Here is an 18,803-nt window from a genome sequence, read left to right on the forward strand (position 1 = left end):
TGTTCATATTTATAAGTGAAGGACTGGGCTGATTAGTTCAGGTAACTGATAAGGATATCCTTCAAAGATAGGTAGTGGTATCTCCTCAGTAGGCTCTTCCTTGCTTCTTAAATAGTATTTAAATTCTGCATTTAAAATTTTTCTTTGGACCTTATAGAATAGGAATTACATTGTGTATCTACTTCTGAAACTTGGATTTTTTTTGTGCAATATGTTTATGAGATGTGCTGATATTGATGAGTCCATTACTGAAATACATTCCTTTTCTACTGCTGCTCAGTATGATACAGTATGACCATAGTATCATCCTGTTGTCCATTTTCCTGTAGGTTGACACTTGAGGTGTTCTTATTTTTATGTCCGTGCTATAAAAAAAATAGTTCTATTGACCAGTTTGTAACAGGTCTCCTTCTATTATTAGTACACACCACAATTCACTTTTTACAAAAGATTATTGCTAGTCACAAATATTTAGGATGATATTCAGAGTCATGTTAGATTTATTACAGGAATAAAATCCTTTAGATAAAAATATTCAACAGAGAAAAACATCTCTAGCAACCAGGAACTGAAAAGGCAATCTCTAAATCTATAGAAAAAAAATTAAGATAATAGAAATAGGCTGAAAAGGGATCTTTAAAGAAAATAATAAAATTGACAAATGAAGAGCTAAAAGACTTCAGAAACTTTCAGTCTTTTTTTTTTTTTTTTTTTGTCTTGTAAAAATTTTATTTTTGGGCTTTATATCCAGTATTTACTGACAGCTAAGAAAAGTGGAATTCATGAAATTATTTGACTTTTTCAAGGTAACAAAGAACTTAGTGATCTTTCACTGTCATATTTCAGGCTATATAAATAAGATAGAAGCAATTTTATGCTTCTTAAAGTAGCAGGTAAACACAGGCAATTTTCTTATCACCCAAGAGATAAGAACAGTCAACTTTTCTTCCCCTTGATTTTACCTGGGGTACCTTTTTCTTTTTCTTTTTTAACGTTTATTTATTTTTGAGAGAGAGACAGAGTGGGGGAGGAGCAGAGAGAGAGGGAGACACAGAATTTGAAGCAGCTCCAAGCTCTGAGTGGTCAGCACAGCGCCCGATGCGGGCCTCGAACCCACAAGCTGTGAGATCATGACCTGAGCTGAAGTCGGACACTTACCTGAGCCACCCAGTGCCCCTGGGGTACCTGTTTCAATTGCACCAGCCAGCCAGAAGTTGGTAAGCACTGCCACCTAAGCCTAGTTTGATTTGGCATTTAAAAACTAACCAGGAAAAGGCATTGCTCATATGGCACAAACATTCAGCACTTTTCTACCAGATAAGTTGGACCAAAATTAAGTTGAAAGTAACTAGTGACCTGTGATGACATTATTCAATACAGTATTAGATATTTTAGAATGGGCTGATTTGCAGTCTGTTCTTACCTTAGTGTTTTGGATGCAGGGACAGAGGGCCCATGCTGCACTGGCCTTCACTTCCGGGTGAGGATTCTTCAGGAGGGACCACAACAAACGAACTCCATCTAAGCGATCAATTATCCTATTTGTGAAGCCAAAAACAGAAGCATAAATTTTAATTAATATCTGAAAATGAAAACTTAAATGGCCTTTCTATCCACACAACTCTACTTTTCTCCTTTTAACATTTTGCTTAGATTTTTTTCCCCAAAAGTTTAACAATAGCAGGAATATAACATGCCGCTGAACTGTCAGTGTGGATTTCGGTTTTAAATTCATGACACAGAAAGCAAGCTCCATGATAATTATGATTCACATAAACTCAAAATCAAGCCATGTAATTTTTTAATTAGCAGTACACAGACTGTTACCTAAATGTCAAAATACTGGTTTCTTTCATATAGTAACATCTATATACTTTCCAAAACAAATATTTATGCCTCAAAACTGTGAAGTTACCTTTTTTATTTGGTCTATGTTTAATTGACTTACCTTACCGTATGACATATTTTAAACTCCTCCAGTCCTAATCTAGCATTAGGAATTAAAATCATTACACCACAGTGCACCCTTTGTTAGGCACGGATAACACGTAACTTGTTTTCCATGTGGTTCCTTCCCAGCAAGACTAACATTGCAGACTGTGTTATAATTACTTAAACACACTGTAATCAAAATATCTTCATGACTAGCTGAAAAATGAATTATCATCAGAGTCATCTCTACACCATCTGTCTTCTGTTTATATATCAATCAGTCCAGGGAGCATAACCTTGCATTAAGGTCCATTGAGTACTTGCAGTTGAGAAGGTGGCCAAACAAAACTTAATATCCTCGACAAACATGGCTTTGTTCGGAAAGATACGTTAAACTCAACGCAGATGAAAAAAGATAAAAAAACATCAAAACTCCTTTGATTTTTAATCTCAAGTTGAGTTAAACACATGTAGTATTTAGCCCCAGACAGAATAAATACTACCAGCTTAGAATGCCATTCAAATTCTTTTTTGAAAGTTGACATAAAGACGACTACATTTCTTGATTATCTGAGATGAGTTTGCCAGGGGGAAAAATGTATCACTCCAAAGGGTCCAAGTATGAGATCAGTTTTGCATAACCTTATAAAATAATTGTTAATGCAAGTAGCTTATAGTAAGACATAAATTGTCTCCTTAGAGAATGACTTGTAGTAAGAAAAATGCACATTGAGAAAGTATTTTAACACAAAGTTTAACTTCAGCTTTCTAAACCTAAAGCTTTCTGTCAATAGCTGTCAGTTTTCTGCTGACGGAAAAAGTTTGATTTCTCAACTGATGGAAAATGTAAAGAGACTGAGCACTTCACAATGAAAGATTTACTTTACAAAGTTAAACAATCTTACTGCTTTACATATACCACTGAAAGCATAATTGTTGCTGATCCTTGGGTCTCTGTATTTATTCACATGCAATTTCTCAATGAACGATAGATCTGTCCTGCCCTCTTGTAAATGTAGCAGTAAAACTTGCATTAGTAATATTTAACTGTACAGTGCTGGACATAACTTGACATATAGCACAAGTCATTTGCATGACACACCTTTCCAGGGTTTTTTTTTAATGTTTATTTATTTTTGAGAGAGAGCTCATGGAGCAGGGGACGGGCAGAGAGGGAGGGAGACAGAGGGTCCGAAGCAGGCTCTGTACTGACAGTGACAGCAGAGAGCCTGATGTGCGGCTTGAACTCACTGTGAGATCATGACCTGAGTTGAAGTCGGATGCCCAACTGACTGAGCACCCCATGCATCCCCAGGTTTTCTTAAAGGAGGGATTCAGTGTGGACCCCCCAGGCAAAATTTCACAATTAACTATTAAAATTCACTATTAATGGTAAAGCTAGATCTATTATCCCCAACCATTACCTGAAGCCTTAGGCAACTCAGTGGCTGCGTAGTTGTAAGGGCTGAGGATTGTGACCCCATTAACTGATGCCTTAAAAGACTCAGCACAGCACAGAACAATAACCTTAGATGAGGAAAACATGATTGAATCACATTTGTAAATATAGGAGCTAACAAAGTCAGGGGGTAGCAAACTTCAGGGTTTAACTTTGTCCTTTCCGTTTTCCTTATTCTCTGTTTCAAGTTATTTACTGATGACTTTTACTTCACGATAACCCAAGTATCTGCCCCTTACGTCCCTGCTTCTCCTGCCAACACCCTAATTCTGGTCTTTACCACCTCACATCAGGATGGCTATTGTAGTTGCACCCTTGATTTGGGGGCTTCAATTTCTCTCAGGTCCATCTAGCCTATAAATTCCTCTGACATTAATCTTCCTAAGGGAGCTTCTGGAGCTTCTGTAATAGCTCCTGGAGAGCAGGGCCCCAGGGATATTCATTCTGTCCATCACACCACCTAGCATATTCAATAAATGTGTGTACTCCCAGGAGAAACTTTGCAATGGTTTCCTATTGCCTGTATGGTAGTAAAATCTTGATTCCTCACCAAAACCAATAAGATACCTAGGAATAAACCTAACTACAGAGGTGAAAGGCCTATACTCTGAAAACTATAGAACACTTATGAAAGAAACTGAAGAGGACACAAAAAAATGAACAAGCATTCCATGTTCATGGACTGGAAGAACATGGTCAAAATGTGCATACTACCCAAAGCAATCTACACATTTAATGCAATCCCTATCAAAATACCACCAGCATCTTTCACAGATCTAGAACAAACAATCCTAAAATTTGTATAGAACCACGAAAGGCCCTGAATTGCCAAAGTAGTCCTGAAAAAGAAAAACAAAACTGGAGGCATCGGGATTCCAGACTTCAAGCTATATTACAAAGCTATACTCATCAGACAGTATGGTACTGGAACAAAAACAGACACATAGATCAATAGAACAGAATAGAGAACCCAGAAATGGACCCACAACTATGTGGTCAACTAATCTTTTTTTTTTTAATTTTTTTTAATATTTATTTATTTTTGAGACAGAGAGAGACAGAGCATGAATGGGGGAGGGTCAGAGAGAGAGGGAGACACAGAATCTGAAACGGGCTCCAGGCTCTGAGCGGTCAGCACAGAGCCTGACGCGGGGCTCAAACTCACGGACCATGAGATCATGACCTGAGCTGAAGTCAGACGTTTAACCGACTGAGCCACCCAGGCGCCCCTGTGGTCAACTAATCTTGACAAAGCAGGAAAGAATATCCAATGCAAAAAAGACAGTCTCTTCAACAAATGGTGCTAGGAAAACTAGATGGAGACATGCAGAAGATTGAAACTGGACCACTCTTATATCATATACAAAAAAAATTCAAAATGGATGAAAGACCTAAATGTGATACAGGAAACCATCAAAATCCTAGAGGAGAATGCAGGCAGCAACATCTTTGACCTTGGCCACAGTAATTCTTACTAGACATGTGACCAAAGGCAAGGAAACAAAAGCAAACATGAACTATTGGGACTTCAAGATAAAAAGCTTCTGCACAGCAAAGTAAACAATCAACAAAATAAAAGGTAGCCTACCAAGGGAAAATATATTTGCAAGGTGACATATGTGATGAAGGGTTGGTATCCAAACTCTCTAAAGAACTGATCGAACTCAACACCCAAAAAGCAAATAGCCCAGTTAAGAAATAGGCTGAAGACATGAACAGACACTTCTGCAGATAAGATATCCAGATGGCCAAAAGACACATGAAAAGATGCTCAACATCACTCATTATCAGGAAAAACCAAATCAAAACCATGATGGGATACCACCTGTTAGGATAGCTAAAATTAACAACACAAGAAACAACATTTGTTGGCAAGGATGTGGAGAAAGGGGAATCCTCTTGCACTGCTGGTGGGAATGCAAACTGGTACAGCCACTCTGGAGAAGAGTATGGAGGTTCCTCAAGAAACTAAAAATAGAACTGCCCTATGATCCAGAAATTGCACTACTAGGTATTTAACCAAAGAATACAGAAATATAGATTTGAAGGGGTACGTGCACCCCAATGTTTATAGCAGCATTATCTACAATAGCCAAACTATGGAGAGAGCCCAAATGTTCATCAACTGATGAAAGGATAAAGAAGATGTGCCCCCCCACACTGGAATATTATTCAGCCATCAAAAAGAATATCTTACTATTTGCAATGACGTGGATGGAGCTAAAATGTATTATGCCAAGTGAAGTAAGTAAATCAGAGAAGGACAAATACCCTATGATTTCACTAATATTTGGAATTTAAGAAATAAAACAGATGAACATATGGGAGGAAGGGGAGAGGAGAGAGGGAAACAAACCACAAGAAACTCTTAATGATAGAGAAAAAACAGGGTTGATGAGGGGAGGTGGGTGGCAGATGGGCTAAATGGGTGATGGGTACTAAGGAGGGCACTTGTTGTGATGAGCACTGAGTGTTGTATATAAGTAATGAATCACTGAATTCTATCCCTGAAACCAGTATTGCACTGTATGTGAACTAAATAAAATTTAAATTAAAAAAACCCCTGACTCCTGAACTCAGTCTTTAACATTTCCAATGAGCTGATTTATTCCTCCCAATTCCCTATATTCAGGCATTTGCTCATAAACTCTTGGGCCATCTACTAAACACTAAGTGCTCAGCATACAGAAATAACAGATACAGTTAATTCTCATTACACGGGGTATTTATGTTCTATAAAGTCACTAAAAACAGGAGATTAGTAAATACTGAACCACTGGTCTTGGGGGAAACACAAAATTTTCTTCCTGACAGTGTTTGCTCAGAACATATTTATCAACAGATCAATCTATAACCATGTTTTATGTGTGTGTCTATGTAAAGCACCTTATTTAATATATACTGTTGATTCATTAACACCGGACCAACCTATGGCCAGCAGCACTGCAGTTCATCCTGAGCAATTCCTACCTAACACATATTCTGTCTGTAAGGCACATCACAACCTTCTTGCACTTGGGAACATCAGACCGGATAGCTCTTCAGCACTCTGCTTAGGGGCCATTTGAAACAGCAAAATAACCGACTCAAAACACAGAAGTGTGAAAATGTGGCACTATACAGGCTGTAAAAAAGGACACTTGTTTATAGTATGAGAGCTGAAACAAGAAGGCAGAGCCTGGCTTTGTTCAGCATCAGCTGGACAGCTGCATGAGGTGACTCAGATTTTTCTCTGCTCTGCACATGCGAAAGGGCTGTTAAGTATTGCTTTGGGCATTACAAATAAATTTCAGCAGGGATATGAACTCACAAATACAGCATCTGCATATTTTGAGGATTGTAACTGTCCTTCAGGAAAGTACGGTCTAATGAGAGAGATAAAGAAACCATTATAATCAATTATAATAAATGCTACAATACATGTGTGCATGGGGTTCCATATGAACACAAAGGGGAGACAATAGTTTACTCACAGGCTACAGAAATGTTCTCAGCTATAAGCCTTTCCCTATGCCATCCCCATCTTTTACTGTAATAACCCATCTTCTAAGGTCTATAACAAAACCTCTCCCACAAATTCTCTGGCTTCTCCCTCCTTAAGCCTCTTTTGAGTTTTGCTCTCCCCCTTTCTGGTATTCATGACACAGTGCTTTGCCTTGTAGTGATGTGTCTATACTTCCCTCCCCATTATTATAATTATTGTGTAATTTCCTTGACAGCAGGAATCATGCACTATGCTTCAGGCATACTTACAACAGCCAGTGAAATATTGGTCAAATGGACCTGAAACAAGACAGTCTATGTGCAACGAATCAAAAATCTCTCCCAACACAAATACATTCATTTTTAACCTCATTCTTGCAAAGTACCTGTCCAAGTTCTAAATCTAACCTCCAGAGTAAGTTTTCATTTGAAATTGACTTCAGTTGAAAGTACATTTTCATAGAATTTCTTTATAACTTTATTGTTTTTTTGCATATATAATGGTGGTCTTATAGGTAGCATTAATTTACACCACTGTCCATTGCGATGGGTCTATATCCTTCTGTATGGTTTTTAAATCTCATTAGCATCTTGCTCTGATTCATTTCTAGTAGTATGTAAACTCTTCCCATTTTTGTTATCAATTGAATTTTACATTAATTCTTAGACATTATAAACACAAAACTGACTTGTGTTTTCAAAATCTTCAACTTCACGGGGTGCCTGGCTGGCTCAGTTGGGAGAGCACCCAGCTCTTGATCTCAGGGTCTTGAGTTCAAGCCCCATGTTGGGTATAGAGCTCACTTAAGTAAATAAATAACTATCTGTAAAAAAAAATAATAATGATTTAAAAAAAAAACAAAATCTTCAACTTCATCATAGAAGTCAAACTGTGTGGCTGGCAGAAAAACAGTTCTAGAAAGATGAAAGATGAATACATATTCATATTCTGGCTATTAAATCCAAACAAGCCAAAAGTGATGTAGCTGCTTGTTACGCTTCTTAATTTTGCTGTTGTTGTTGTTGTTATCATAACATTTGCTAACACTGTTAAGAAGTCTGGCCGGCTTGCCCGCCCATTGAGGACACATATATGAACAAAAGTAAAGAGTCTGTTCCCACATGGTAGGCAATGCCAAGGTTGTAGAGTTTCTTTCTGACAATGCCAATGAAACTAGTTTGAAACCATAATTTTTCATGATTTCTAAAAATTTCACAATTTTCACTGAAAATTACACTGATAAATACTAATACATGACAACGACTTCTGCTAAATGTGGTTAGCCTAAGGAGAACACGATATTCTTATACCACATGAAAGGATACAACTGAAATCCATAGGTTTTGAAACCAACTTGGCAATAATAAAAATGGAAACATGAAAAGGATATCAGAATTAAATAACCCTGTGAAAAGCTGTAATTAGAAAAGAACTGTACTCTTTTCTACAGATTCTCAGGGTTTTTATATCTCTATTATTTGAAAAATTCTATGTGAGATCAAATTTGAAGAAAAGTAGTGAATGTGACAGCCCCAGGAAAGGGTATGTCCCAGAATTTCTTGGCCCTGGTAATACAGGATGGTAGTCTACCCTTTTATAGTTGTGTAAACAATATGATCAGAAAAGTTCTAGAAACATCTTCTTAGAAAAAAAATAATTCTTACAGTAAATATTAAGAGAGTGCCTGCAGGTGCCTGGCAATTTTTGAGGCATGGGGGAATTTTCCACCTTGAAAGCCAACAAATCCCTGCTCTATGGAGCTAATATTCCTTTGGGAAAACACATACAATAGAAAAGAAATAATCTGCATATTGTGTGAAATGTTGAAAAGTGACTGGAGAAAAATGAAACAGACAGGTGTGGTGGGATGGAAGTGGAGGGTGCAAGGAGAGTGTCCATGTGATAGTGACATGTGGCAGCAACCCTGTGGTGGTGAGGGAAGCTGGGATGGGGCTATGGGAAGGGTATTCTGGTACCTGGTGCAGTCCCTGGCTTGGAGAACTAGTCATTTTCAGTAAACATTAAATGAATGTTACTCAGTCATCATTACATTAATCAGATATTAGTGTTGGATCCTAGAGAACATCTACTTCAACACTTGTACTACACAATGAGAAAACAGAAGTAGAGTGCCTAACCAACTCAGTAAATGTTGGTTGTATAAGCAAATAAGACATAATTTATCTTTTCTTTCTTCTCTGTAAAAAAATGCACACGATCTAGATGACTTCATTAAAAACAGCTGAGGAGGGGCACCTGAGTGGCTCAGTCGGTTAAGCGTCCGACTTCGGCTCAGGTCATGATCTCACGGTCTGTGAGTTCGAGCCCCGCGTCGGGCTCTGTGCTGACTGCTCAGAGCCTGGAGCCTGTTTTGGATTCTGTGTCTCCCTCTCTCTGACCCTCCCCCATTCATGCTCTGTCTGTCTCTGTCTCAAAAATAAATAAACATTAAAAAAAATTTAAAAACAGCTGAGGTATGGTTTGCTCAAAAAAAGCAAAATGGACCAACGCAAATGTTAGTATTTATGGTCACCACAATGACAAGACACCTATTCCCCTCACTACCCCTTCTGTTTTATAATCCACCTTTTAAACTCAGTATATGTAATGGAACCTCTAAGTCAATGAATATGGATTTATATTAATCATTTTTAATGACTAGATAGTATTGCTGTATTGATGCACCGTAATATATTTAACTGTCCTTTACTAATTGAAGTTAGGTTCTTTCTGGTTTTGCATAATAATGGAATAGAAGTAACATTGCAAAGGCCATCCCTGCATCCTTTTGCAATGCACTGCTTATCAGCTAAGGACAAAAATACTGAGAAATGGAACTGCTCAGTAAAGATTCTATATATTTTAATTTTTTTTAACATTTATTCATTTTTGAGACAGAGAGAGAGACAGAGCATGAATGGGGGAAGGTCAGAGAGAGAGAGAGGGAGACACAGAATCGGAAACAGGCTCCAGGCTCTGAGCTGTCAGCACAGAGCCCGACGCGGGGCTCGAACTCACGGACCGCGAGATCATGACCTGAGCCGAAGTTGGATGCCCAACCGACTGAGCCACCCAGGCGCCCCTATATATTTTAATTTTTAATACATAAAAGACTGTTCTCCATAAAAGTTATGTCAATTTGATTCCACATCTACAGATCATAAGAATACCAGTCACCAGCATTAGCTACTATCTTGATTTTGCCATTAACTGCAAAATATCAAACATACTTAGAGTTTTAATGGTAAAATAAATACCAATAACACAACTTTCAAAACCTAACATGTTTGTGTCATCTATCAATATAAATGTGTGTTCATTTTTATAAACCATTTGCAAACAAGAGATATCATATCAACTCACAACTAAAATTTTCAAATTTCATCTTTTAAAACAAAGTGCAATCTTTTACACTATCATTGTACCACTGTTGCATTTGAGAAAGTTAAAATTAGTTCCCTAATATAACCAAATATCCAGTTCAGATTCAAATATTTCTAAATGCTCTGAAAACCTCCTTTAGAGCTTTATAAACAAAACCTAGTTTCAAACAAGGATCATGCACTGTATTTCTGATATGTCTAAAAGTCTCTTTTATTCTAGAACACCTTTATGGCACTGACTCTTTAAAGAGATCAAGTCTCACAATGTGTTTGTCTTCCTCAAGGTGTCATTAAATTTCTCCTCTCTTCTCTGTGTTTTCTACAAACAGGAAACTAGAACTAAAATCTGAGTTTGATTCAAATTACATATTTTTGGCAGAATACATCATGGGTGATACCATGTACCTCACACTGCACAACACACTGAGAGGCTCATAATGCCAGGTGTTCCACTCTTAGTGATGCCAAGGTTGGTCGTTTAACTACACTTATAACCACCATATATCTTCATTATAAAGACGTATGTTTCCATTTTCATTAAGTAACAATCTGTGTGGTGACACTCTGTCACTCTGAGAAGGTCCTGTCCCAAGAACATTTTCACTACCTTAAAGTTTCAGCATCCATTAATTATCCTTGCCAAAAAGAATTATTTTATTGGGAGTTACAGTGATTTTTTAAAATTCTGTCTACTCTATTTATTAACTGACATTCTTTTACAAAGAAGAGCTTCCTCTCATCAACCGGGGACCTAGTTACCCCATAGAAAGGCAGAACAAATGTTTAATCCTTTCCCTTTAATTACTAATTTGTTGAATAAGGAGTTACTGTAATGGTAATTTCCAGTGGAAGCAAAGGAGATTTTTCTTCTCTCTCTCTCTCTTTGCACTCTTCCTCAGGATTTAAAATCCTATGTAATTAAATCTATCAAATATTTCTTTTATGATTTTGACCTTTAACTTATGCTTAGAATAGCCATCCACACTACAAGATAATAAAACTGAATGTTTCTTCTGTTCTCTTATAACTTACTTTGTTTATACTTAAATCTGTTAATCATCTGAATTTTCTATAAGAAGAAAGTAGGGATCCAGTGTTTTTTTTATGGTCACTCTATGATAATAACCTAAATTAATTAAAAATGAAAAATAATTAGAAAGATTTTAAGTATAGTGGTTCAGTCTCCAAAGCAAGGGAAACAAAAGCAAAAATGAACTACTGGGACTACATTAAACCAAAAAACTTTCATACAGCAAAGGAAACCATCAACAACACAAAAAGACAACCTACTAAATGAGAGAAAGTACATCTGATAAAGGGTTAATATCCAAAATATTCAAAGAAATACAACTCAATACCCAACAAAGCCCCACAAATAATGTGATTAAAAATAGGTACAGTACCTGAATAGGCATTTTTCCAAAGAAGACATTCAGATGGCCAATAGACACAAGTAAAGATACTCAACATCATTAATCATCAGGGGAAAATGCCAGTCAAAACCACAATGATCCATCACCTCATATCAGTCATAATACCTTAAATTTTGATATGTAGTTATATTGATATATAGTGATATAGATATAAATATATATTTAGTGTATCTATTGTATTCCGTTAATCTCTCCATACCTGCACAATTACTTGTTTGTTTTTAATAGTATGGGTGTGAGCGCTAGTGACTGAACAATAACCTACCAAATGCACATCCTTTAATTGCATAAAATAATTTGTCATTTCCTAATTAAGGGTCATTTATATAATTTGACTAAGATTATGTACTTTTCAAAAATGTTTATAATTGGGTTTAGAAGAAAGAAAATTCTGCAGCCAGAGACACAAAACTATTAAAAAACAAAACAAAAAAACAAACAGAAATGCTAGACTTGAAAACTGCAGCATAAGAATGAAGTATTTATTAGTTGGGCTTAATAGCAAACTGGAAATAGCAGAGAAATGAATCTGTGAACTTAAATAAAATAAAAGGAGAAATGAGAAAAAATGAAAATGAAGGAGAAAATATGAAAAAAAAAAACCGGAGTCCAATGTCTGTGGAGTATTATTACATGAAATATGTGTGCAATTGGAGTTTCAGGAAAAGGAGATAGAGGAGAGAATAAGACCAAGAATACTTGTGAAGACAATGACTGAGGTCTTTCTAAAATCTATGGAAGACATTAATCCACAGCTCTGAGAAGCTCAGTGAAACCTAAACAGAATAAATACAAAGAAAACCACCCTGAAGCATATCGTAATCAAACAGCTGAAATCCAAAGATAAGGAGATGATTTTAAAACCAGCTACAGAAAAAAGATACATCAGGTATAGGGAAATATAATAAAAACAAAAGCTGACCTTTCACAGGAAACAATAAAAGCAAAAAGACAAGAGAATGGCATTTATAATGTACTAGAAGAAAAACAGCTATTTTTCCAAACCAAGTAAAACTATCCTTCAAAAGGAATGGTAAAGCCCCTTCCCTCTGCCTCCTGAATAACTCAGCCCCAAAAATCATTATGTGGGGCAGAACCATGTAGGCACCCTCGGTAGAAGGTAAAAGTGCTTTAGTGGCCCCGCATGGGGTGTTAGAGCCCAAGAAGATGAAGAGGGAATCTCTAAGTGTAGTGTAAATCAGGCATGGGGTATCCAATCCTAACGTGATCAGAACATTCTCTAGGGGTACAACTCAATGTGGGAAGACAGACTCTAGCAGAAGGATAGCCCCCCTGAGAATCAGCCTGTTGTGTAATGATAAATAACCCTGAACAGGGTGAGGAGGGTAACAACACAGTAGAGCAGCCTGCCATGGGAAATCAGAGACTGACAGAGGGTGAGCAGTGAAGACATACAAGAGGAAGGTGGCCCAGCATGGGGGACCGGAGCCTGAATAGCATAAAGAGAGCACACAGGAGCCTGGGCAGTTCAGATGTCGAATCAGAACTAAAGCAGGGTGAGCACGGCATCTGCAAAGGGGACGCGATAGGGGTGAACATGGTTATATACAGGGAGCTGGGTCTAATAAGTACAGATGTGAATCAGTTTCTTACTACTAATGGAGGAAACTACAAAGATATAGAGAAAACTAGAAATAAACAAATCTACAACCGTGGTGGACTGTTTTAACACCCCTTTCTCAGGAGCTGATAGTATAGGAAAAAATGTATAAAGATATAGGAGACTGAAAAACACACTTAACCAATCTGACCTCATCATCTTAAAAACATGACACACAACAACTACAGAATACACATTTTTCCCCTGCTCAAATAAAATATTTACAAAAACGGACCACATGTCCAGGTTATAAAGCTGAATATGAAAAAGTTAAAATCTCAGAGAATATAGTCTCTGACAGTTTTAAACTAGAAATCAATACCAAATTAATAGAAATTAAGCAACACTTGTAAATAACCCCTGGGCCAAAGAGAGAAATCACAAAGAAATTAATGAAATATTGTGAGCTGAATAAAAAGAAAACAGAATATTTATGAGATGAGCTGAAATAGTAGTTAGAGGAAAATATATAGCTTTAAATACTCATATTGGCAAAAGAATCAACCTATAATATCACAACGTTTACTTCAAGGGAACAGAAAAAGCAGCAAAAACTTAAACCTGAGATAAGAAAATAAATAAAAAAAATAAAAAGAAGATGAATAATACTGATAAACCACTAGAGCAAGGGTTGATAACTTTTTATATAAAGAGACAGTGAATATTTTAGGCTTTGTAGGCAATATATGATCTCTGTTTCATATTCTTTGTTTTGTTTTTGTTTTATAAATATTTAAAAATGTAAAAACCACTTTTAGTTCACATGTTATTAAAAGATGGACCATGAGCTGCTTCAGACTGATCAAAAAAGAGACACATGGAGAGAGAGAACACAAATTAGTATCATTACAGAAACTACAAGTGTTAAAATGATAAAAATAATACAAGGACATTTATAAATAACTTTGTGCCAATTAACTAAACTTAAATGAAAACAAATATATTCATTGAGAAACACAAATTACCAAAACTGACCCAAGAAGACATGGAAAACCTAAATAGTACCATATTTATTAAAGAAATATAATTTATCTTTAATACTCAAAACAAATAAATCACCATCAACAAAAATCCTTTCCCCAAAGAACTCCAAGTCCAGATGGTTTTGCTGGTGACCTCTACCAAACATTTAAGATAGAAATAATCCTACACAAACTCTATTAGAAAATAGAGATGAAAGATGATCTTCCAACTTGTTTTATAAGGCTACCATAACCCATAAACTAAAACTTGACAAAAATATTATAAGAAGATTATAAATCAATATACCTCATCAGCATAAACATAGAATACAAAACATGAGCCAATAAAATCCAAGAATACACGAAAAGGGCAATACAACATGATCAGAGTGATTTTATCCAAAAAATGGAAGGTTGACTCAACCTTCCAAAAGCAATTAATGCAACTCACCTTGTTATTAGAACAAAGAAAATTTATCTGATAATCTCAAAAGCTGCAGAAGCAGCATTGACAAAATTCAAAACCTGTTTATGATTAAAGAAAAAAACCCTCAAAACAAACTAGGAATAAATGGAACTTTCTCAATCTGATAAAGGGCATCTATAAAAACCCTACAATTAATAGCACACATAATGGTAAGAAATTGAATGTTTTCCCCCCAAGATCAGGAAAGCACACAGATGTCTGCACTCACTTCACTGTAACAGAGGTCCTGGCCTGTGCAACAAAGAAAAAGAAATAAAAGGCATAAAGACTGGCGGGAAAGAGTAAACTGTCATTATTTGCAGATAACATAATTCTATATGTAAAAAAAACACTACAAAATCTATAAAAAATTATTAGAAAGAATAAATGAAGTTAACAAGGTTGTAAGAATGCCCAAAGATATATTTGAATATATACAAGTATATTAAATAACCACATATATTCACTGCTTATAATAAATAGCTGGAAAATGAATTAAAAACTATTACCAATCACAATAGCATAGATACCTAGAAAAACTATAATGAAAATTATCTAAGACTTCTATGTTGAGAGCTACAAAATATTGCTGAGAGAAATTCAAGAAGACCTACATAAATGGAGACATATACCATATTAGTGGACTGGCAATCTCAATATTGTTAACATTTTCATTCTCTATAAATTGATCTATATAGATTCCTAACATTTATTAAGTGATAAAATAACTTATAATTTTTGTACAAAAAATGTCAGACAAAACAAACACATATTATATGCTTCCATTTGTTTCCAAATAGAGACAGCACTAAACTATACTCTATAGGGAGGCATCTTCAACAATAAAATTATGAAAACAAACAAGACATGAATTACCATAAAAGGCAAGAGAAGGGGGAGCGTCTGGGTGGCTCAGTTGGTTAAGCGTCCAACTCTTGGTTTTGTCTTAGGTCATGATCTCATGGTTTGTGCAATAGAACCCCAAGTAGGGTTCCAAACTGACATCCTGGAGCCTGCTTGGGATTTCTCTCTCTCTTCTCTCTGCCCCCACCTCAAAATAAATAAACTTAAAAAAAAAAAAGGCAAGAGAAGGGCACTCTCCAGAGTGAAGACAGGTTGCAGTGGGTACCATATGGTAAGGAGGAACAGTCAGGGACTTTTTAGGGTCATGACAATAATGTACTTCTTGGCTTGTGTTGCAGTTATAGGAGTCTTCCCTATTCAATAATTTACTAATATGTATCTTTGCCTCATGTACTTTCCTTTACACACATTATATCTCATGAAATAAATGTTTAAAAGTGCATTTTTAATTTTTTTTTTCAACGTTTATTCATTTTTTTGGGACAGAGAGAGACAGAGCATGAACGGGGGAGGGGCAGAGAGAGAGGGAGACACAGAATCGGAAACAGGCTCCAGGCTCTAAGCCATCAGCCCAGAGCCTGATGCGGGGCTCGAACTCCCGGACCGCGAGATCGTGACCTGGCTGAAGTCGGACGCCTAACCGACTGCGCCACCCAGGCGCCCCTAAAAGTGCATTTTAATTTCCATACACATATTCTCTCTCTCCCACAGGAAATGGTACTGAACAACTCATTTAATTCAGCTATTAAGCTAAGCACACATCACAACTGGCTGGATGAAATACATAACGTGGATAACTAAGATCTGCATCATCTTCAAATTAAAAGTCCCCAGAGCTTGTTTTAAAATGAGAAAATGAAGATTCAGAGATTAACTGATTCACATTGTTACTTTGCATTTGTCATTTTGGTATCTCAAGTAAATCCATATGCTTTTAAAAGTAGGCAGGTGAGAAACAACAGAAAAAATGTGAAAGGAAGGACAAATATTCTTACTGATACAAATATATAAAACATCGTCTATTTCATGTCTTGCAGAAACCCTAAAAGGTCACAAAGACTGGTCCTGTGGTAAAAGAAATATTTGGGCAGCCACAAAGAGATTAAATCTCTTCTGCATACAAACAAGCATAGCTTTACTTTTTTTCCCCCTCTTTTAAAAAGGACAAATAAACCCAATGTGAAAATAAAGAAAAAACTATGTAAATGCAACATAATTATGTTTAAACCACAGAAGACAGGAAATTTAGAGTTACAGATTCCATGGTAAGTTTTAATTCTATCCTTGTGTACATGTTTTATAAAAGAGTCTTTCATTACATGATCACATAACACTGTACCATGTAACAATCAGTTCAGCAAATGTTTATTTTACAATGTGTGGAAGGAAAATATTTTATAGGACAAATTGTAGGAAATTAGTACACTATTTAGGTAGATTGTTATGTAAAATTTCTGAAAATCCTGGGCATTTATAGAATATTAACAGAAACACTTTTTTTCTTGATTATCTTCTAAAGAACATGAAATTTAACTCTTTCATAGGCAGGCATTTATATTTGAAAGCTGATCTTTAGATTTTAAGGTTATTTTGAAGTAATCAAAAACTTAGGACATTAGGATTTTAACATGTTTTGGCTCATGTACGCCAGGCATTTAATTTTTTTTAATGTTTATTTATTTTTGAGAGAGACAGAGACAGAGCCTGAGTGGGGGAGAGGCAGAGACAGAGGGAGACACAGAATCCAAAGCAGGCTCCAGGCTCTGAGCTGTCAGCACAGAGCCCGACGCAAGGCTCAAATTCACAAACTGTGAGATCGTGACCTGAGCCAAAGTTTGATGCTTAACTGACTGAGCCACCCAGGTGCCCCACACCAGGCATTGTATATAAAAGAACAGTAGAGACTGAAGTAAATCATGAAGACCCAGGAGTTCATAATAAATCCCCCAAAGAGCCCTTACTGTTACTACTGGAGTTTGCTAGGGTTCCTAACAATTCATATATCTGAAATTTGACTTTTTTCAAAAGGAAGGAAAATCATCTATCCTATTTTTCCTGTTATAACTATATTTCAGTTTAACCAGTTAGCAATCAACTCTGATATAAACCTAATAAAAGATGTTAGATTATAAAGACCAAAAACAAAAACAAAAACAAAAACAAAAACCCTTAAGGTGTTCAGAAAAAAAGATCATATAACTTACAAAGACAAAAGAATTAGACTAGCATAAGACTTCAAAAAATCAAAGGTATGAAGTAAAAAAATGGAGCATTTATTATTACTTCCATGAAAAGAGTGAGAGCAAAGATTTTATAGCTAGCAAGTCTGTTCTCTGAGTATTTATAGGAAAATAACTTCACTGGATATCTACATGTGCTTCTACACAGCAAAGGAAACAATTAAATGAAGAGACAATGTATGGAATAGGAGAAAATATTTGCAAACCCTAAATCTGATAAGGAGTTAAAATTCAAAATATATAAGGAGTTCATATAACTCAGTAGCACCCCCCCCCCAAATAACAGACAACAACAAACAACTTGATTAAAAATAGGCAAAGTATGGGTGCCTGGGTAGCTCAGTTGGTTAAGTGTCTGACTTTGGCTCAGGTCATGATCTCACTGCTCTTGGATTCAAGCCCAATATCGGGCTCTGTGCTGACAGCTCAGAGCCTGGATCCTGCTATAGATATTCTCTCTCTCTCTCTCTTTCTCTTAAAAATAAACAAACATTAAAAATAATTTTTAAAGAAGGGCAAAGGAGGGGCGCCTGGGTGCCTCAGCCGGTTAAGTGTCCGACTTCAGCTCAGGTCATGATCTTGCAGTCCGTGAGTTCGAGCCCTGTGTCGCACTCTGTGCTGACCACTCAGAGCCTGGAGCCTGTTTCAGATTCTGTGTCTCCCTCTCTCTCTCACCCTCCCCCGTTCATGCTCTGTCTCTCTCTGTCTCAAAAATAAATAAACGTTAAAAAAAATTTTTTTTTTAAAAAGGGCAAAGGAACTGAATGGACATTTCTTCAGAGAAGACCTACAAATGGACAACAGGTATATGAAAACATGCTCAACATTACTATCAGGGAAATGCAAATCAAAGCCACAATAAACTATTGCCTCACTCCTTATAGAATGGTTAGTCCCCAAAAGACAATAGATAAAAAATGCTGGCAAGGATGTGGAGAAAAGGGAACCCTTGCACAATG

The 18,803-nt window shown here is 36.3% G+C and overlaps 1 protein-coding gene across 4 annotated transcripts in view; it reads right to left on the bottom strand.

Annotated features, from left to right (window-relative positions):
- The window catches only part of ODAD2 (outer dynein arm docking complex subunit 2), a 179,597-nt gene that overhangs the window by 81,809 nt on the left and 78,985 nt on the right, over positions 1 to 18,803 (bottom strand). For all 4 annotated transcript variants that reach the window (XM_045465769.1, XM_045465771.1, XM_045465768.1 and 1 more), the window contains one exon: positions 1,424 to 1,538. In XM_045465769.1, coding sequence (XP_045321725.1) covers positions 1,424 to 1,538 — 115 coding nt within the window. The remainder of the gene's footprint in view (positions 1 to 1,423; positions 1,539 to 18,803) is intronic.

This window comes from Leopardus geoffroyi, chromosome B4 (genome assembly GCF_018350155.1).
Source record: "Leopardus geoffroyi isolate Oge1 chromosome B4, O.geoffroyi_Oge1_pat1.0, whole genome shotgun sequence".
NCBI lineage: Eukaryota > Metazoa > Chordata > Mammalia > Carnivora > Felidae > Leopardus > Leopardus geoffroyi.